General features: G+C 25.9%; 1 protein-coding gene across 1 annotated transcript in view; it reads right to left on the bottom strand.

Annotated features, from left to right (window-relative positions):
* The window catches only part of LOC129962662 (gem-associated protein 5-like), a 100,545-nt gene that overhangs the window by 75,087 nt on the left and 3,173 nt on the right, over positions 1 to 22,285 (bottom strand). Inside the window, exons 2-9 of the mRNA XM_056076554.1 lie at positions 20,302 to 20,483; positions 20,107 to 20,224; positions 15,905 to 16,074; positions 10,265 to 10,430; positions 10,080 to 10,176; positions 9,295 to 9,410; positions 8,092 to 8,177; positions 4,128 to 4,210 (exon numbers count right to left, since the gene is read on the bottom strand). Coding sequence (XP_055932529.1) covers positions 4,128 to 4,210; positions 8,092 to 8,177; positions 9,295 to 9,410; positions 10,080 to 10,176; positions 10,265 to 10,430; positions 15,905 to 16,074; positions 20,107 to 20,224; positions 20,302 to 20,483 — 1,018 coding nt within the window. The remainder of the gene's footprint in view (positions 1 to 4,127; positions 4,211 to 8,091; positions 8,178 to 9,294; positions 9,411 to 10,079; positions 10,177 to 10,264; positions 10,431 to 15,904; positions 16,075 to 20,106; positions 20,225 to 20,301; positions 20,484 to 22,285) is intronic.

Genomic DNA, 22,285 nt, shown 5'->3' with positions numbered 1-22,285 from the left:
CATAAAAACAAATTAACAAAATCATTATCAAAATAAAAAAAAAAATCAATTTCACACAAATAAAATATAACAATTTTATCTACAAAAAAAATTCACTCAAAAAATTAAAATGCATTTAAAACACCAATTTAAAAAATAATTCATTAATTTTGGATGAAAAACATTGATGCATTGATAAACCTTCTAAGCATAGGATGTTTTCAGCTTTATAGCAATGTACATTTTCTATTAAAAAATTTTTAAAAAAATTATGAGAATTGTTTACATTTTAATATTTATTTATTTCTGTATTTGCCCAACATCTTTGTCATACAGATTTGTAATGCTTTTTATTGTAAAATAAACTACGTCTTTCTGATTTTGAAAGAAAAGAAAAATAAAAGAATCATAAAAGTGAAAATAAATCTATCAATACTAAAATATTAAGCCAGCTTTTATAAGATCAGCAATAAAGATCTGTGATCATTTTCAGCATTTCTTACCAACATTTTCAGAAATAAATGAATACAGCTCCGAAAATGTTGATAGTAATATAGGCACAAAGCATGACTAAAAATTTTGTATTTGATTTTTATATAAGCAACAACAAATAAGATTCGACATAGCTAGGATGGAACTGTAAATTTCCTCCACCACTAAATCACTATATTTAATAATTTTATTTGGAGTCTTATACAGCTAATAAGAACTAAATTCCAAAATGGTTACCACCATAAGACTGGTAAAATTACCGCAAGACTGAGGATAGTACAATAAGTTTTCAGGTTACTTTTTTTTAATAGAAAAGAATAGTAGCATTTAGAAATAGTCAAATTATTAAAAAAAAAAAAAAAAAAAAAAAAAAATCTTATTGCTTCTCATTTTTAAAAAGTCTTTTTAGAACATTTAACGTTCTGAATATTTAATATAAACCTGTTTGTTAGCCTATAAGAAAAAAATTCTTACTTTAAAAAAATTACAGTAAAATGTGATTACAAATTTTATGAAGAAATGAAAATGCTTTAACATGTTCTAGCTTTCATGAATAACAGAAACCAATTCATGCAGGGAAAAAACCAACTCTGAAATTAGAAGCAAAATAATAATAAAAAAAATGTCAGTTGAAGTATTATTTTAAAATTATTCTTTAAATTCAGCACAAGATAATATATTGCATAGCTTCAAAATTTAACAAAATTCATTAAATGAAGAATCTGATTCAACAAACTTCATTAAAAAAAAAAAAAAAAATTTAACTAAAGCAAGGAAAGTCTCTCTCTCTCTCTCTTTTATTGTGACGTTAGCAGAAGTAAAATAAAATAACTCACAATTTAAAGAAGGAATTATATATATTTTTTAATTTCATTATATTAATCATGGTTATAAATTGTGTCAAAAACCAATTTTTCAAAAATTACTAAAACTAAAGAAAAAATGCATTCATTCAAACAAAATTGGTATCATTGAAAAGTTATCTTTTACAACCTTTAAAATAGTGTAAAAATGTTTGTGAAATAATATGCTTTGATGCTATAATGAAAACACATAAAATTCCGTTTTTAAATTTCTAATTAAAATTTTGAAAAATTCGGGCCCCTAAGGCCGATGAAGCAACTTCTCAAAATACATGTTCCTAATTTCAATTTAGATTTAGATAGATTTCATTGGGAGAAACATTTCAATACGAGTTATAAAAAAAAAATTTAATTTAAAATCTTTAATCTTAAAGAATAAAGTTTTAGAAAAACTATTTTTTATTTTCTTAAAAAATTTGAAGTAAATAAGTAAAAACTAAAATTTGACAAGATTGCTTCAACAAATAATTTTAAAATGGATTGGGATATTAAAAGAAAAAGAAATCGTGACCTTTGAAAACTTAAGGCTTCAAGTTAAAATCTCATCATAATAAATTTTTACACAATCGATTAAATAAATCTATACTTATATAAAGCTGAATGTGTGTGTGTGTGTGTGTGTGTTGGCGCTCTACAGAAAAGACCATTTGACCTACAGCAACCAAATTTGGTACGTGTATACCTTGGAGGTCGGAAATATGCACCTGGGGTCCTTTTTTTTTTTTTTTGAAATTTTAATTAGAATTTTAATTATTAATTAAATACTAACTTTCCCGCCAAAAAATCTTCCTTTTCCACCAACCAAATGAGTAAGGCTTCAGCATTTTTTTCCCACGCTAATGAGGCTTAGGCTTAACATTTTTCGGTCGATTATTTCAAACGATTCTGTTTATTTTCTTAATGTTTGAGGCACTTAAAATTACACGTTGTTAATTAATCGATCTTTCAGATTCATTCTGAAGTACTTTTGAATTAAAATAAAATAGAATAAAGGAAATTAAAAATTTCTGATCTGCATAGCGTTACCCCAATTGGCGTAGAAAAATTCACGCATTTGCGTTACCGTAACAGGCGTTGAAAATTCACTCATGCGCATTCTGTTCTCATTGTTTACATCTATTTTCAATAGTTGTATGCTTTTGTAATTAAATTGTATTTATGTTAGTTTAAGTTCATCGTTTTTTTAAGTAATTTTTTTTACCTGTTTTCGGCCGATTATTCTAAACGATTCTATTTATTTTCTTAGTGTTTGATGCATTTAAAATTAAACTTGTTAATTAATAGACCAGCTCATGATGAATCTGAAAAAATTTTGTTGACAAATTCTTGAGATATCACATAAATTAAGAAAGATATTCTTTAGTGCCCATAAGGTTTAAATGCTCAGCAACTGTTTTCAGTAATCCTATTACCAAAAAAAAAAAAAAATGCTTTGTTTCAGCAAAAAATATTATTAGATTAATTGCAGATTAATCATTTCCACTTTAAAGCATAAATTCTATGGGAGCTAACAGAAAATTAGAAAGATACAGATTACATTATGACTGAAGGCCAATATAATATTATGAGTGAATTGAAATTTGAAAATATTTTAATGAAGAAGCTATTAAAGTAGGAATTACATAAAATATTTCTTTATAAAAAATTTAACGAGCATTAAGATTGGCAAACCGGCTGGTCGCCAAAGGCGGCTAGTAATTAATAAAAATAAAAAACATTACATAATAAAAAATTACACAATGCAATTGACTACAATTTAACACAAGAAAAATCCCTTTAATAGGTTGTTTAAGGAAGTGCTTCAAAACAAAATATTAATGAGAGTGATTATTGGACATGTAAAGAATTAAAGAGGCTTCAAAATAAGTCATTTTAGAATAGCTTCCCCCATTTTTTTATATATCTTTTTGACACATCAAATTCATCCTGCTGTTGACATTTTCTATTCATTAGACCAATCTGCATATTCTTCTTACACATAACAGGTATAACTTAAATAAATTATTTGCCATCTGAATTGCTAAAAATTGAAGTTGGAACATTGGAACAAGTATGACACAGTATGTAGTTAATACTGCTCCTACCAGATAAATAATTATTCGAATATTTCAATAAATGGCAATGCATACTGCTAAAGAAGGAACAGAAAAAAAAAGCCATTTTAAGCATTATCTTAATGTGCATTGGAACCTCCTGGAACTATTTCACCATGGATTCCTTCTCCGAATTCCTTTCTTTTGTAGGTTTTCTTTCTTGATACATCTAATAAATTTGTATTTACGATCATGATTTAAGATTTCAAATTATCATATTCAACAAGTAGGGAAACAAGTTTTTTTTGTGCTTCAAGAAAATTAAGCACTTTTTAAAGTATTTAAAAATGATTTTCAAATTTAAAAATTTTTCATAGCACTATGCATTATTTAATGAGATGCAAAATACGAATAATATATTTAATGAGATTTAATGAGACACAAGATACAAATAATACATTTAATGAGACACAAGATACAAATAATAAGTTGCCTAGAAAGTCAATTATAAAATTATGAAAATAAGCTTATAAATCACAGCCTTTTTTAAGTATTAAAATATATATACTGTAAAAGCTGTTTTTCTTCTTTGTATGAGTTTTGTTCTTTAAAAACTCCTCATCAGCCTATATCTGTAATTAATGTCACTGTACTTTTATGCAAAGAAATTTATTATTAATATTTAAAAACGATAACAGGAATTACTTTAGTAGTCTAGATAATAAATTCATTAACAGATTTCTAAATAAGCGATAACTACCTTCAATCAATGAAGCTTTATAAGGTCCCCAGCAAACACTGTACACTCGACTTTTGTGAATCGTCTCAAATGAATACTGTGATCTACAAGATACAAATTATAAAATATTTATAAATACATAAACATAAAACTTTTATAAGCAGTACACATTTACTCAGAAACATTCTTATCTATAGTCAAAAGAAAATTTTACTTAGAGGGAATTTTTTTTTTTAATTATGTACTTGACTTTTAAACTGAACATGATAAAAAGGCTAACAGAAAAGTTGCAAATAAAAAGTAGATAAAAATTTTCTGCGATCATCCTCAGTTGAAAGTACCTAAAATATCAATATAAATGAATCAATTAATGGTAATTCTAGGGAAATCACTGTTAAAGAGGAGAGTGTTTGCAGTAATTACAGATTTTGAAAGTAATTTGTGTTAAATTGGGCTATCTTCAATTAAACAAGTAATTAGTTAATAAGTAATTATACAGGGTTGCCACTCAAATCTAGAAAAAAAAAATCCCTGTTTTAATGTGTGCAAGTGCAAGATAAGAGGGAAAGCCTGAACAACACTCGGGTGTTAGTTGTAATGGAATAACAATACTCCACCGTTTAATTGAGTGGAGAAAACAAGGTTCTTCAATAAATGTGGATTTAAATAATATGCTGTTTTTAAGATAAAATTTTTGAACATGTGTTCATATATTTTTATAGCATTCTTCACAAATATAAAACAATTGGCTAAAAAGCTTCCCCCCCCCCCAGTTTTACTAGTTCACCAGTAATCAAATAACTTGTAGTCATTATTCCAATAATGGTATTCCCCCCCCCCGTCCTAAATTTTTTAAGATCATCAAGCTCTAACAAAAAAAATGTCCAATGTTTTTGCTTTTTCAATTATACTTCTTTAGATCAAGTTTTTAATTAACTGTCTAACAAAACTGAAAAGATATTCATATAAGAAATGCACTGGCTCAGATGTCCAAATTTTTAAAGAAATGGCTGAAGAATTTTAGCAGCATAAGAAGAAATAATTTTAAAATCAATTTATCCTAACAAGCATTTATATTATCACTCGTGGCAGATCCAGAAAAAAAAAAAAACTTTTTTTAATTGAAATCTCTATATTTTTTTCATGTTGTCAAAATCCTTTAGAGTACTTTAGCGAACACTAATACCAATGAAAGGAACAAAGCTTAAATAAAAATTCAGAAAATCCAATAATTTCTAGGAAATCAGCACATCTAGCTGGGCTGTATTTAAATATTCTATACATTGTTCTCAAAATAACATCTGCCTTCTATTCAGTAGAATTATGTTCATGTTGAAATGTCTAATAGATTATGTGCAGTCCATAAATAGATATTTAAAATTTTACAGTCATTTCGCATGGTTCTTTGACATATTTTTTAAAATTTAAAATTTACATTTGGTCCATACATATTAATTTGTAAAAGTGATAGTATGTCCAAACTTGAAATACTTCTTTAAAATTCTTATGTGATTCTTGAGTCGCAGTACACTTTAAAAATACTGAATTCTAACATATACTAGAGGTCCCAATACCTTACAATAAGATACATTAGGAATTTTTGTGGCACAATACAAATTTAAAAAAAAAAAAAAATTGTTAAGAGATTGCTGAAAAAACAGAACAAACCCATAACAAATAATATATGACATTTTTGTAAAACATTAAGTACATTTTTTGAGTATCAGTGAACATATTTAAAAATATTTCCATCATTGAATATATTAAAGGACGAATGTCATGTAAACAAATCTTAATGCACTTAGAAGTTCCTCTTAAACGATTGTTCTAGAAATAAAATGCTTGAAATCGGATTAACGGACAGACAACAAATTTGACATTTTCAGGCTTGGCATATCTTCCGCATTTCTTTCAGACACACAACCTAATATCAATTATGACTTTCTTTGAACTGGCATGCAATTTTGTCTGATTAATATGGGCCTGTTTTTCAACATTACTTAAACTTTTCTTAGAAAGTTAGCAGTATACAAGCAAATGGATTTTGAGAAAATTCTTTAACCCATTCAACAAAGTTAGGATTCATATTTTTATCCATCCAATCTATATTAAATACAGATTTTGGGCAGCTCTTTGTTTTAAAAAATTCTCTAATCTACTCTAAATATGCTCACAATTTCTTAAATAATCAACAAAGTATTCTATAAACTCACATGTAAGTGGCCAAGCACCAGATCTACTTAAACATCTGCTTCCGCAGATTGAATGTTGCTATTTTCAATAAAGAAATTTATTCTATTCTCTCATGCAGTTATAGCAATTTTGTTCTCATTAACTGCAATCTGGGAATTTAATAGAAAGAAAACAACTGTTGCTGAAATTGAACTTAGATTGATTTGTACAGAAAAAAAGGGGGAACAAGTAGAAAAGATACAAGTTTTCACGATCACATAGCTGTTCCATTTTTGGTACTATGGCTCTTTTATTCTTGTAATGTTCAGCAATTATTTTAGATGAGAAAAAAAAAAAAAAAAGAATTAATGAAGAATTTCTTATATTTTACCAGTTTTTATGGAAATTTTCAAATTTTACTGTATTTTCCTTATTTATTAGGCGATTTTTAAATTCATATATTTTATCCTAGTGCTGTAGCAACTCTGTTATATTAAGTGTAAGAATCAGCAAATTTCTTACATTTAATGTAAGATTTTTAATAAAGAAATTTTAATTAAGATATTTTTTGTTACATCCTTTACTCTTTTCCCATAAGGATTTAAACAACTATGAGTACAAATTAAAATTAATAAAAAAATACTTTAAATATATTCTTTTGGTTTTATTTTGAATAAAAAAGACCAACTATGTTCCCTTATTATTCCAATGACTATCAAAATACATAAATACATACACATAAATATAGAATCGCCTTTAATGTATTTTGTACAAAATACATTTTTTTTTACAAACAATTTTAGTTTTAAGACCCAATTTATTCTTCCAGCTGGTTTTCACTTTTTGAATTATCATAGTTCATATACATACACATTTCAATTTATTATTCAGTATTGAAGCAAGGCATATTCTAGATATGCTGATTATCCAAAAAACTCAAGGGCAAACATCTTGAGAATTATATTAATTTTCTTCTGCTTATTATAAATTCGAGAGAAAGAAAATTTATCAATTTATAGTATTATGTGCACTGTAGTGCTTTTTTCAATGCAAGTGTTACTTAATAATTCTTTTAAAAAATTGCTTTCTCATAATTTATTTTGAATAACTAATACAACAGATGGCACTGCAACTGTTTTGTTGACATTCTTTAATAAGTTGTATCCTTTGAAATTGGCAATGCTTCCCTCCCACCAAGTTAGATTGTTTTCTTCAACACCATAAACAGGATCGTATAAGATAATATTGGAGATGCAGGAATTTCTCCAGTGCTTTCCACCAGATAACTAAACAATTTTAAACAAAAAATAAAATCTGTGAACAAAAAAATCATTTACATTCATCTAAAAAAATTTTAAAATGCATTTATCATATTAATTTTATTATTTATTTTTAAATTTTATCTTGGAAATAATTTATATAAAATCAATGCTTGAACCTTGTTGTATGTTGGTGGTAACTAGTGTGTAATATAATCTACTTAAAATATATTACAAACACTGTAATTAAACTTACCAATGATTTTTTTTTAATTAAATTTCATGAATACAGATTTTAACTCTCGATAATTTTAATTTTCAATTCAAGACAAAAAGGATTTCAATTTTGAATATTCTTATTAAATATTTAAAAACTGAACATTTCTTGTATGAAAGAATGACACCCAAATTTTAATATAATTTTTAAAAGAATTTAAAAGAGGCAAAAACAAAAATAAGCAAATTTCCCATTAATAAAACAAAGCAGAATCTCATAACTTAAGATATACACAAAGAAAACACCTTTTTGGAAAAACATGCATCCAAATACTTACCTCTTCTTAATTATATCGATAATTCCTAATTTTCCATCATCTGTTGCAAATGCTATTATGTTTTCCAGAGTTGGATGCCATGCTGCCTATTTTTTTTTTTTTTTCATAAGTTTCAGAAAAAAAGTTAATATAAATATCAAAGTATCAATCAGATTCTGAAAAAAAAATGAAAACACACAAAAAGAAATGTTCAAAAATTGAATCTTTGGAAGTTATTAGTAAAAGCTCCACATATTTTTAGAATTTTTAGTCTATGAAAATTTTTATTTGCAACTTTTCGAAATTTTTATGCTAAAACACAGGATTGAGTTTATATATAGATCCACTGGTCCCAAGAAAAACAAGTAAATTTTCATTAGCCAGATGCTAGAGACAAATTGCTAAATATTGTCAAATATATTTCCTGTATTTAGAATTTATAATTCTTAAGTTTAAGAAAAAATTAATTTTAAATGAAATAAGATTTCTCATGAAAAGTAGTTCTCTATTTCAAAATTGTTTCATGGTACTGGTTTTTTTGTATTGGACAGAGAATTTACAGAGAAATGACAACCAATCATGCTGCCATTAGAATTTTCTATAAATGCAATTGCTTGTAGTTTCAAATTTGCTATACACAAATTTCTCTTCCCATTAAATTTTTAAATGAAAAAATAAAATGACATAGAAAATAAGACTAGTACATATACAACAGATTGTATACACGGCAAATAAATGTAGTGCAAGTGTGAGGAATATGCTAGTTTCAAATAATAACGAGAATTAATGCTACTGTCATTGACATGGCAATTTATTTTACAATGATTTGATTAGAAAATACTTCATACTTTATCTGTTGGTAATAGTTTCATTTTTGTGACAGCAAGTTTGAATGCAACAGGATTTTTTAAAATTTTTATTTCAACTTATATTTAAGTTTCAGTTAAATTTTTTGAAAGGGAAAAAATATTTAGAAATATACAGTATGTTAAAAATGCATTTGAATAAAAGATTTATTTTGTGCTTTTTTTTTAACATCAGGACAATGCAATATCAATATTTTCAATACATAAAATAAAAGATAAACACAATAAGCAACAGAGAATTTATTTGTGCTGGTTCCCACCAGCACATCCGATATTTACAAGCAAGGAGGAGTGAACAGAAAGGCAAAGGGGAAATATATATATTTCTTAATATTGTCCAAAATTAAATTACACTTACAGTCATGATTTTGGCTTTTGCTTGCACAAAAACAGAAATTATTCTAGATATTTGCGAATCAGCTTGTGTATTCCAAATTCGCATCATACCATCACCATTACTAATAGACATATAAACTAAAATTCAGAAATTTAAAAAATTAATAAGACATTAAAATACTTTATTATTAATTATAATATTGCTATTATCAAAAATTAAATATGCACATATCCTTTACAAATAGCAATCCAATTTTTGTGTCCCAAATAATACTACTTCTTGCCTACAGCAAAATGCTTCTATTTTTCTTGATTTTCTTAATAGATAAACATAATATATAAATACTTCACCAGAAAATAACCTAAATAATAACAAATTTTACCAGAACTACATTTATAAATCTTCAAAATTTCATCATTTTAATCAAAGAATGGAACTTGCAAATAAAACTTTTTAAAAATTAAATTCTGTAAAATTATAAAAATAAGTACAAATGCATTTAATAAAAAAACTTTATAACAAATAAAAAATTATTTTCATTTAATTTTAAAAGCTTATTTTAAAAATTCAATAATTACATAACTAAAAATATAATTTTAAAGAATTTATATAAAATATTATAAAAATTTATAAATATAGACATTTTATTTTTAAGTAAAAAAAAAACTGTTCTTTCAAATCCTCTAAAGCAATTAAAATCATTAAATACTGAACCAATATTACTAATACAAACAATTTGAAATTATATGAAAATATAAATTGATAAAATTGCAGAAGATTTAAGACTTTGAAATAAAGCTACATACTTGGATTTGTAGGAGAAAATGAAAGATCAAATATAAATCCCATAGAAAAAGGTAGAAATGATACTAATTTCTTTTCAGTAATATTCCATATTGAGAACTGTAATTTAAAAACTTCTGGTTAATAAAAAAAAATTTTAAGAATAAGGCATAATAATTTTTTTACATAAATTTTAAAATAATCTTACCATATAATTATCAAAGCAATACAAAATATCTGCTGTGCACTCTGCCACTTTCAGAGTACCTGAGAAAAGTGCAATCAAGAATTTACAACTAACTTCAGCAGCCATTTTAGAATATGGCTTAAATTGAGGCTTTTCATCAGAAAGTCTAACTTCACCCACTTCGCCACTAAAAAGATTACAAAAACAGAATTAATCGAATGGAAATAAAAGTAAAAATAGTTATCACAAAAATACCTAGCTTATCAATTGGATTTCTTATACTCAAATTTAAAGAGGTAATTAGTGGTGCAGTTTTGAAATCATCATTTTTTTTATATTATAAAATATTTACATATTTGAAATATGTAATTTTTATTTTTATTTTGGAGATCTTTTTTATTTCTAAAAATAATTTTAACTTCGAACTAGATAGAGCAACATTAATTTCAAAGTATTTCAAAAGTATACAAAGGTATGTATTAAAGAATTAAAATACTATTCAAGTAAAAAGAATAAAATGAACAAATTCTACAAGATAGTATATTATGATAATATTAAAAAATCCAATTAAGACTAATGCTGCTGCGCCTATCATTTGCGACACACATGACTTTCCAGTCAAATTTGACCTAGGTTGTTTTGTATAATTACTGGTAGCATAATAAATAGCAAATGTAGAAAAACATATCTGTAGAAACAAAGTGATGTAAAAACTATGGTATTTATTATAAAAATTATATTGATGAAATGCTGATTAAATATTTTAATGCATCTAATATCAGTGAAACAAGAGAAACCTACACAGTTACAATGCAAGACAATATCCATGAGTGGAAATGAATATATATTATGGTAACATGGAAATGCTATAAACAATATGCATGTTCATGATTTTTCAACAATTCAATTAATATGTTTTGCACATAAGAATAATTCCCAGTAGTTAAATATGAAATACCTTTATCAAATTAAACACTTCTGGTGAATGACGCTAGTCTGAGAATGATTTTTCCAAACATACATAATGCAAAATTGCAGACTAGTTTATTGTCACTTTTACATAATACACAACATTTTCTTGGTAAATGAGCCAATTTTTTCAACTGCAATTCTTCTTTCATTTTGTAATTTTGTTGTTATCTACTACTGGGCAAATATTCTCTAGCTACAACATATGATCTTATAAGAGAAAAGCTAAGTTCTTCGAAAAAGTTTCAGCAATATATCAAAAGTATCTACTGCTCCTTTAGGTGCATTGTAGTCAAACATGATACTAGGCATCTTGTGATCAGCAATTCTTATAGAACAATCATGATAAAAGATGCTCTGTAATAATACATACTTGTTCTTAGGGAAGGCAAATATAGAGCTGTTCATGTTACAATTTTTTGTTTGCTCAAGTTCATGAAGAATAAAGGTTTTGTCTGTACATATATTATTAATTATCATGATATTTCTTCGAAGAGGTGCCTATTCAAGTTCATGAGACATGAAGTAATTGTCACAAGTAACATTACGATTGTTCAATCCTTATGCAAGTCTATTGAAACTTTAAAAACCAATTTGTTTTGTTGAGTATCTCTAGGTTGCTTCCTTAGATTTGGAATTATGTTTCATATATATATGTCTCGTACATGAACATGAAAAATGATGCTATGAAAGAAAAATGAGTTTATATCCACTAGTAAAATTTATGTGATAAAATAATTATATAATAGTAAAATTTATGTGATAAAATAATTATATAATAATCAACAAATATAAGTATAAACTTCAATATTAATAACTGTATTTATGCTTATATAAGCATTTATAAAATCTAAAAATATATCAAATACAAAAGGACAAAACTGTTCACATGCTTCGTATGCAAATGTATAAGGATGATATTTGACCCTAAAGACTTATTCCTGTGCCAATAATTAGATTCACAATTTAAAAGTGTTTAACAATACTATTAGAAACTACAAACTAAACAATGTCATAGCTATACAAGTAATTCAAGTTATGTTCAAGTAATAATTTAGAAGATATTTTATATAAAACATTGGGTTTAGGATGAAAAGAGTCAAAAGTAGCAGCAGGTTTATAATTTTTTAAAAATCAAATCATAAGCCATACAGCAATTAATGCATATGATGTCAATTCTTATGATCCAATATGAACAAACAAAAATGAATTTTTGTTCGTATTTTATATGCTGCCACACCATTCATCCGATTGTGATAAAACTTTGCCGACTAACTGCTTGTAATTGCACGAAGGTTATAGGCATAATGCAATTATGAGCATTTATTTTGAGTCCAATAAAATTTACAAATTGTTTCATATATTTCTATTATTTAATATTATTTTTAAATTGACAAAAGACAAATAGTAAATGGCCAACAGCACATGTCATTCAGAATTAATTGCACATATATCAAACAAAATAAAATTGTTATTGATATCAATCAATACAAGTGAAATGAAATCAAAAATATTTAGTGCAAGTGCTAATTTTTTTTCTTTTCTTTAATGAATAATTATCTACATAAGATATTGTCATTTAGCATGCACAATATTTTGGTTGCAGTGAATTGCACTAATCTTTCAGAGTTTATCTAGCACATATAAAATAGAATTATTATTATCAATGCCGATCAAGATAAGTTTTATATAATGAAAATTTTTCAGTGCAAACGGTAATTTTTCAATTTATTCAGTGAATCAACAAACAATATATCAGTTATACAAAAGTATATCATATTGACAGCTTCATCAAAAAATATTAATACCAACATTTGTCACTTAATAGATCTACCAACGCAGCATGTAGAAATAAGCAAATTCAAGCTTCTCAAACAAATGAGGAACAAGTAAGCAATGAAGCAGATCATTTATGAATTGCAAATTCACATGCTTTTTTTATAAATTTGCAAGAACAGCCAATGTCAGAGATATCAGCCCTTGAACACACAGGTTTGAACTTGTTACAACTGGCAAGAAAATTGCTGGTTGCAGTATCACCAGTAGCAAAGTACCATACAACAAATACAGCCATTCATGAGCAGATATAATCCGAGTTGGTTATGTGCAATAAGTTAATGTGTTAGTAATTCAAGATACTTATTTAAAATTAATACTGTAATTTTTTTAGTGCTTCTGTAAATGGAAATGTTATTGGATTTACAAATCAATTATGAGAATATAAAAATTTTTAAATTCAAGTTTAATGTCACTATTTTTTTTTTTAAGTGACTAATAGGTTAACAACAAATGTTTGCGCTTTTCTCAAATATGACAAACTGACATAATTAGAATTCAATGTTGCAAGCCATGAGAAAACAAATCATTTTGATAGATAGGGAAAAAGGCAGAAATGCCACTGCATGGATGTCTGAATTGTACACCCAAATAGGCAATGGATCAAAAATTTATGATAAGTGTAGAAAGGAAATTACTCTATTAAAAAAATACACAGCCCTTAAGTAAGATGGTCAATCTAACTCAGAAAAAAATCTTCGAAAATGATGGACTTTACAACAAATTTAGCAGACGTTCAGTTACTTAATATATTTCTTTAACAATTGGGTGAATCTTCCAATGGTAAAAAGAAATTGAAATAAAAGAAGTATAGTGCATTGAAAGCAAAAAGAATTTTTTCCACTACAAAATGTAAACTTTTACTGTTGCTGCTAAAAGTTCATCGGGAAATAATGATACTAAAAAACAAGAAATTATTAAAAATTTAAAAATTAAGTTATCCAACTATACAGGTAGCACAAAAAGTTAATACTTCTGCTTATTTGAAATAAGAGCATTAGAAAGATAATATATGAATTTAATGCACCAAACTACATGGTCAGACAATTAAAAAGAATTCTTAAAGAAAAAGACTTTTTAGAATATCCAAATTTAAAACCAAGGAGAAAACCTGCCAACAGAGACATCAGCAATTGCGTTCATTTTAGGAGCAAAATGAAATTAGGGCAAAATTAGATATTAAAAGTTATGAGGTAGTTATTGAAACAGATGAAAGCGAATCAAAAATTTCAAAAAGACCCCTATTGTGTAACCTTAAAGAAGCATATAAACATTTTAAAGACAAGTTTACTAGCATACAAATAGTCTTCTCTATATTAACTTTATTAAAATTATTAATTATAGAAAATACTATATTGAAAGTTGTAACAAATGAACAAAATATAAAATTGCAAAGTGCTTTGTAAAAACACTTTGTGATCAATCATCTATTGATTGCAACATGTGCTTATTATCCAGGTGAAACTGGGATATGTAAAATTCTGGTAGAATCTTTTGCTGAAAATTGAAAAGTACAATTCTGCCAATGGATTACAACTGATCGTTATACTTACAAATTTTAGAGAAAGATTCAGTAAGATTTATTAATTTGCTCTGCAGGAAGTTGTTCTGCTTGGTTCAACATGATTTTATTGCCATTCAACAGAAAGCTTTCTTTAACTACACAAAAGAAAATATAAAAGAATCTTTCATTGTAAACTGCAATTCTTTTGAAGTTTATAGTATAATCTTACAAGATAAAGTACTGAGATAATTCTAGGCAAGCAAACAGGTCATAATCCCATCCCTTTGTTATACATATCAGAGAGAAAAATGAAGTTAAACATGTCAATGTAATGGAACAGACAATTATTTCCGATTCCTTAGAGCACAATGCAGTTGCTATGTACACTTTCCAAAAGAAACTCGTACCTTTTTTGACACCTAAATTTAAAAATCTTCCAATATTATATATTTCAGACAGTTTTGCGACCCAACACAAAAATGAAGGACAAATTTTTAAACCCCTGCTTTCATCAAGATCTTAAAATGGAAGGAGAGTGACACTTTTTCCCCTACACCTCATAGTAAAGGGGTGAAGGAGTAAGGGGTTCTGTAAAGAGATTGGCAGTTCATGCCAGTAATAAAGACCCTATGAAAACCAAATTCAAATGTCACTACAGCTTTTTGGCCGTATAAAACACTAATAACATAGGCTTTGCATATTCAACTTAAGAAGACTATGGTTGAATCGGAATGCTTCTTGAAACATATTGCTTTGATCAAGTATTGTCCATCAAAAAAACACAGTAACATATCCAAAAAATAGTGACATTGCTACTGCCAAGAAATATCAGTGCCTCATTTTCTTAGGGTTATTTTATGCTTCAAAAGTTGTATCAAGTTTATTATTTGGGAATCTATAGGATAATCATAAAAAGTATTTGCAATAACCAAATTCGTCAATTTTTTTTATAACCCCATCAATACTTTTCTACAAGCTTCTGCAAACAATATAACTGTCTTTTAAAATACTATTAAATTAGTTTTCTTAAATGAATGTTTAAGAATCATTCAAATTTAGGATTAATAATTCAATTAATTTAACTGAAAAATCTTGAAATCATAATTGACTTTGGTTTTCAAAATAAATCTTAATAAAGATTTAATTTAATGACCATATGTTATTCATTTTAGTATGATTAGATTTTTAATAAATTTTTTCTAAGTTTATAATTGTTTTTTAGAATGCAGAAAAGAAATTTTACACATTCCCAAGTTGTAATAGCAAAAAACTGAAACATATGACTTCAGAACTCTTATGATCAATGTTACTATAGTAAAATTCTTAATGTCTGAAAAGTTAAGTTCATTTACTAAGAATTTGAACAGATTATAACATCTGCTTCTTGGGGATGCCATATTCCTAAGACTCTTATTCTCCTTTTATCTTCTGGTTTAACTCTTCCAAGCCAAAATAATTTAGTTGATTTGTCTTCACCTATTCTCCATGAGCGCACAGAATAGTCTAAGGACACTGAAAGTAACTGAAAGAGATAACAAATGTCAGAACATTCAATAAGGCAAAAGAAATTTTCTTCATAATTTCAGATTGACAGTAATTATAAATAAGCATTTTAAAGATCAAATAGAGAATGCTTAACATCAGAATAAGAAATGCCTTAAAGAATAAAAACTCAGATATAGAAGATATATTTATTTTGTGATAAAAATTTAATTTCTTTGTAATTCATTAGTAAACGGATCATTCCACTAAAATCTGCAATATCTGTAGTTTACAGTCTCTAGGCATGACCTTCATAATATAAGGCCTCACAACTCCCAACGCTTTCAGCCCGTGATGTCATGAGGTTGAATGAATTCTCTAGAAAATTCTGAAGGCAAGCGGTGTAAAAGGGTGCGATTTGTCACGGTAGTCGTTGTCGTAGTGAAGAACGGGAAATGTGTTATTGGCTTTGTTTGAAAGTTTTTTGATCTTTTTTTGCATATTAATTTTAATTTATCATAATAAAGATACCTAGTGCGTGCTGTGTTCAAATCATAAAAGTAATTACACAAAAAATAGCTATAATGTTTCTGTATTTTCGTTTCCAAGCGATGAAAACACTAGAAGAGCATGGATCTCTGCAATAAAGCAGGACAATTTCATGCTCAACTAAATATAGTAAGGTAAGTTTGATTTTTCTAGTACAATTTTTAGTTAATTCTTTTGAAATGCAAAACATTTAAAATGATGTATAACTTCCATTTATCTTCTGTCAGTTTTGTTTGCTCTACATTTAGTTACTTATGCTTCCAATTACTTTGGTATTGTTTGCTTGAGCTAAATAAAAAATTTCTTTGTTTTATTGTTACTTCTCATAGTCTTTTTATTTGTTCCTAATATTTAAAATGTTTTGTTTCTGTATCTTTTTAATTATACTTCATACATATTTTTTAAAATCTGATTTAGGCCTAATATTTGTTGCTAACATTTAGGTCTGTGCTAAACATTTTCAAGAAAATCAAGAACTTACAGAAGCCTTTAATACCAGTACAAGAGAACTTATTCAAGTACCACTAGAGTGTACAAGGCAATTTTTTTTAATAATTATCACCAAAATCTTACAAAGTACTTAAGTGATTTATTGTTATTATGCTCTTATAAAAAAAAGTTTAAAATCATCTAATGAATAATAAAACTTAATTTTTAAATATATATATCATGATTATAGATTGAAGCAGATTAAACTTATATTTTATTCTAAAATATTATGAAAAATAGTTAGATATAGTTGTAACAAACAATATGAATTGCATGCTCATATAGGTTTAGAAAATGTAGTTTTTATCTGTTTATCTATAAATCATCAGATTATATATAAAACAATTAATATTTATTATTATTTTTAAATACCATTAGTTATACACAATCTTTAATTATAAATGAATGCAACATTTACAAAATATCTGAAACTTTAAAAAAAAAAAGTAATGAAAAGTTACTGTTTTTAAATCAATTTTTCATACCGTGTGAAATCAATTGATTAATTCATGTAGAATATTGTATTACTTGAATAGTAGTATAAATAATTACTATAGATATTCCACATAATATTGAACTAGTTATTTATTTTGGATGAATGAATGTTTCTGTTGATTTTAAATTTTATTATTTAATACTCAATATGATTTTATTTAATACTGTGCAACATACATTAGCTTTTAGTTTATGTATTTAGAAAATATCTATTCTGTTTTTGATTTTAAGTTTTAATAAATTATTAATTTTTTTTATCTAAAGAATTCCAATTTTTTTTTCTAGGCTTGTACCTGATGCTGTACCTTCAATTTTCCCTAATTTAATTTCGTACTTTTCCTCAGAATCAAAAGCAAGAAGAGAAACTCCAATGCATAAGGCAACATGTAAAGAAATGGGAAAACTTAAAAGCAGCTTTAATTAGCAGTCTCCAGGACATAACAAAAAGAGAGGAGATAAAAAAAAAATCAACACTTTTTCTGATTTAATTTTAAAATTTAAAAGCTTTAAATCAAATACATGGAATATAATTAAAAAAGCAAACAAAATAATTTTTATTTGTCTAGGCACTTCTCAAAATCCTAAGGCAAGTCATTCATTATTAATTTCAACCAAATTAGAAGTAATTTGTAAGTTTGTATTTTAACTTTATTTAATATTATAATTATTTCCATTTGTCTGTGTGAAATTTATAAAAAGTTGGAAAACAAAATGTATTTTGTTATTGTCTCTCTGAAAATAAAATGTTATAATTCAAATAATGTATGATTCTTTTGTGTTTTCTTTTACTGTTTCTACAGATAGAATTAAAATTAATTATAAATGCATTGAAATGTAAAATCAGATATAAAAGCTAGTTTATTAAATTGTATGAATTACTAATATATTAAATGAAAGCAATTCTTAATGTGAAAAAACAAGCTGTGAAAGTAATTCTTTTTTATCAATAGAATTAGTTGGTGTAAAATTTAAATTTTATATTAAATACATTAATATTTTATTTGAAAATTCATAAGTAATTTGAGAAATAAACAATTATATGTTAACTTATAAGATACATGTACTACCTGTCACTACAATAAAAAAATAAAAAATCCTCAAAAGTTTTAAAAAGTATTAGATTAATTTAATTTTAAGCTTAAAAAAATATTTTCAGAGAAAAAATTAAATGATTAACAATTTTTCATAAAAAAAAAAATCTCCATTAAAACAAGAAAAACTAACAATAATACCCCAATGTATATATATCTAATAAATTTACATTGCAATTTAAATCTTAGAAAGTTGGAATGTTATTAAATGGTCAATAAGCTATAGAGGGCCTTAAGATTTTTTACCATGCCGTTTCTTTTATTCATACAGGGGAAAAATAAATAATTTTGAATTTTATGCAAGATAAATGTTTTAATATTAATAATAAGTTATTTTTAAGTGAATTTAAAATATACCTAAAGGAATACCTTAAATATACCAAGGAAGAAAGCGGGATTCTGCTCATGGCAACCAATCATCCTACCTGTGCGACATCAGAAATAAGTTGTGAGGCCTTGTTTTACGAAGGTCATGCTATAGGCAACACATATATAATATTTTTTGTAACTATTTCAGTATAATACCGTGCAATAAAAGTATTCGATTTTTCTCATTCAGTTTTTTAAGTTCTTATAAAAGTTTATAATTATCTGAAAATGGATTTAAAATATCAAAACCAACCAAATATTTAAAACTTAAGGACTTAAATTAAATATAAGATTTGTAGACTTAAGTTCTTACAGGCTTTATACGTTTTGTTTTCTTAAGTCACTTAAAAAAAATTTTAATGCAAATTCATAATTAACTGGAACGAACTAACTAAAATTCAGAAAGATTAATTTGAATGCAAAATTGCATTAAAGTTCAGTATTGGAATTCTTTAATTTTGCATTTTACCTGTCATATTTAGAAAGTAAATTAAATTCACATTTAGAAATCTCTTAAAAGCAAATTTTGGGATTTAAAAAATCCTTCGTAAAATTAAAAAATTCAGAAATTTATTTTGAATTAATTTTGAAGGCTGCATTTTCTGAATCTTTACTAACATAACTTTACTCCATTCAGAAGAAAGAAAGAAGAAAAAACCAGGTACCATAAGTTCAGAAAAAATTATTATACTTGATATGTTTCCAACAATCAGCTTTTTGAAATAAATCCATTCCACATAAATAAAAATTATGTATGTATATATACATTTCGTTCTTGCATAAATCTACATTCTGTATATTTGATCTGTAAACGCTTTTCAGTTTCACATGCTTGACCTATAACTATAATTTTCAAATTATATTGAAAATTAACCATCTTTTAAAAAATATTGCCTTTATTGATTAACAAAATGAAATCAATTCATTCTAACTTATCTGAGAAAATTGATGAATTGTTTTTTAATTATTTGGGAGAAATGTAATAAACTTTGAATTATAATATATTGGATAGCAATGCTTTTTGAATATGTATTTAATGGATATGTTAAACACTAAAAAAGGGAAAGGAAAAAACTTACATTATCAGGTAAAACAGGATTCCATGTCAAGATACTAATCTCTCTGATATGATCTTTAAATTTCTGCAATATTTTTTCCTGCACAATATCCAACACAGTTATTGTACCATTATTGTGCCTAGTGAAAAATAAATCTTTTACTATCAACCAGTCTAAGAAATATTCTATTATATTAATAATAAAACAAAAACTCACCCAACTGCTAATAGATTTGGGCATTTTTCATTAGAAGAAATGAAGCAAACTTTTAAATCAGAACCAAGTCTTATTTTTGTTACATTATTTGTGACAATATTCCATTTAAGGAGATATTTCAAGTCTTGTGGAAAAACCAAGGTATTGGGACTTCCATAAATCCATTCAATATTATAAATACCCTAGCAGAAGAAAAATTTTAATTATTACAAAAGCAAATTTCAAATTCAAAGTGCAAGTGCTACATTTTTAATATAAAAATATAACAAGTATTAAGAAATGTGAATAAATTTCACAAAAATCTTTTATTTATTCCATATATTTTACATGAGAATGTGTATATAATGCCTTCTTTTTATGAGCATTTTAAAATTATTATCCATAGTGAAGTTATAAAAATTACACTAATTTGCTATCTTTTGATTTAAGGTTCAATGAGAAGCACAATTCTCAGGGTGCATAGTGAGAAACTGCTGCAAAAATAAATACTTTTAAGCACCTGAGCCCCTAAAATTAAGCACCTTTGCATAAGCATGCATGCAAAAACTGCGTATTTTCTAAGCATAGTATTTTTTGTTGTTGTTGTTTTATAATAATGCTTAGTTTTTACTGAAAAAAAATATTTAAAATTAATTTTAAATACATATTTTTTAAATTTTACTATTTCTATATTTGAACAACTTAAATTGTAAAATTATGCCTTTTTGGATTGGACAAAAGCACAGAAATGATAATAAAAATTTAAAAAAAAAAACTATTAATACCAAAAAAAGTAAATGAACTTATATAAGATTAACAATAAAAATCTGAGAGCCTTTTAAACATTTCTGAAAATTAAAATAAAATAAGATCGATACAACATTTCGGAAAATGTCGATAGTGATGTAGAAGCTCAGCATGATCACAAATTTTGTTTTTTATATAAGCAACAATTAAGAATCAACATAGCTTAGAAGGAAAGAATTAATGTCTCCCTTCCTTGACTCATTCTATTAAGTAATTTTATTTGAAATCTTAAAGCTAAGAAATAAAGCATTCCTATGGCTATCATCATACAACAGGTAAAACTGCCATGTTTTAAATAAGTTTTTTAAATCATTTTTAATAGAAAATAATAGCACCATTCACAAATTATCTGACTAAAAAGAAATTGTCTTATCGCCTCTTATTTCTAAAAGCTTAGTAAGTCTTTTTTTAATGTTTAATGTTCCTAAAATTTAATGAAAACCTGCTTTTTAACCTATAGGCAAAAATTCTTGCTTAAAAAAAATTACAGAAGAAATGTTATATATATTTTAAGAGGAAGTGAAAATGCTTTAGTCCTAGTTTTCATAAATCATGGAAACAAATTCACAAAGTCAATAATAAAAAAACACCTTTAGCTTTGTCATTAGAAGGAAACAATCTGGCCCTCTTCGTTTTGTAGTTATCATGCTAACTTATATTCAAACAGGCAAGCAGATTTCCTCTAAACGGATGCTGCTGAAAATATGATTGAAATCTACAAGTTTGATGTGAAGACCGTACTGTATACCAAATTTCATAAATCTATCTCAAAGTGTATCTGTTATCTTTGTCCCAGACAGAAATTTTCCGAAAATATATTTTCGAATTCAAGGTGGTATGGAATGTGAAGATTCATTATAAATCTTGAGTTCGAATTTTTTGACGATTGCAATATTTTCTCTAAATTTCGCATACGAGAAAATAAAAATACCAACTGAAGCATTTAAAAAAGTATTTCTTGAAGATAGACAATATAGTAATTTCTTAAAATGAGACAATATATCGCATTGCTTCAAAATTTAACAAAACTTATCAAATGAAGAATTTTAATCCATGAACATGCTTTACATTTTTTTTAAGTTTAAATAAAAGCAAAGAAAGTGTTTTTTTTTTTTTAACTAAAAATTTAACAGTTGTAGAATAATGTGACTCAACAATTCGAAGAAGCAATATCATTTTGAATTTCATTATAATAAAA

Source organism: Argiope bruennichi, chromosome 3 (assembly GCF_947563725.1).
Source record: "Argiope bruennichi chromosome 3, qqArgBrue1.1, whole genome shotgun sequence".
Taxonomy (NCBI): domain Eukaryota; kingdom Metazoa; phylum Arthropoda; class Arachnida; order Araneae; family Araneidae; genus Argiope; species Argiope bruennichi.
The sequence above is the reverse complement of the archived record's forward strand: the minus strand, read 5'-3'. Positions and strand labels throughout refer to the sequence as shown.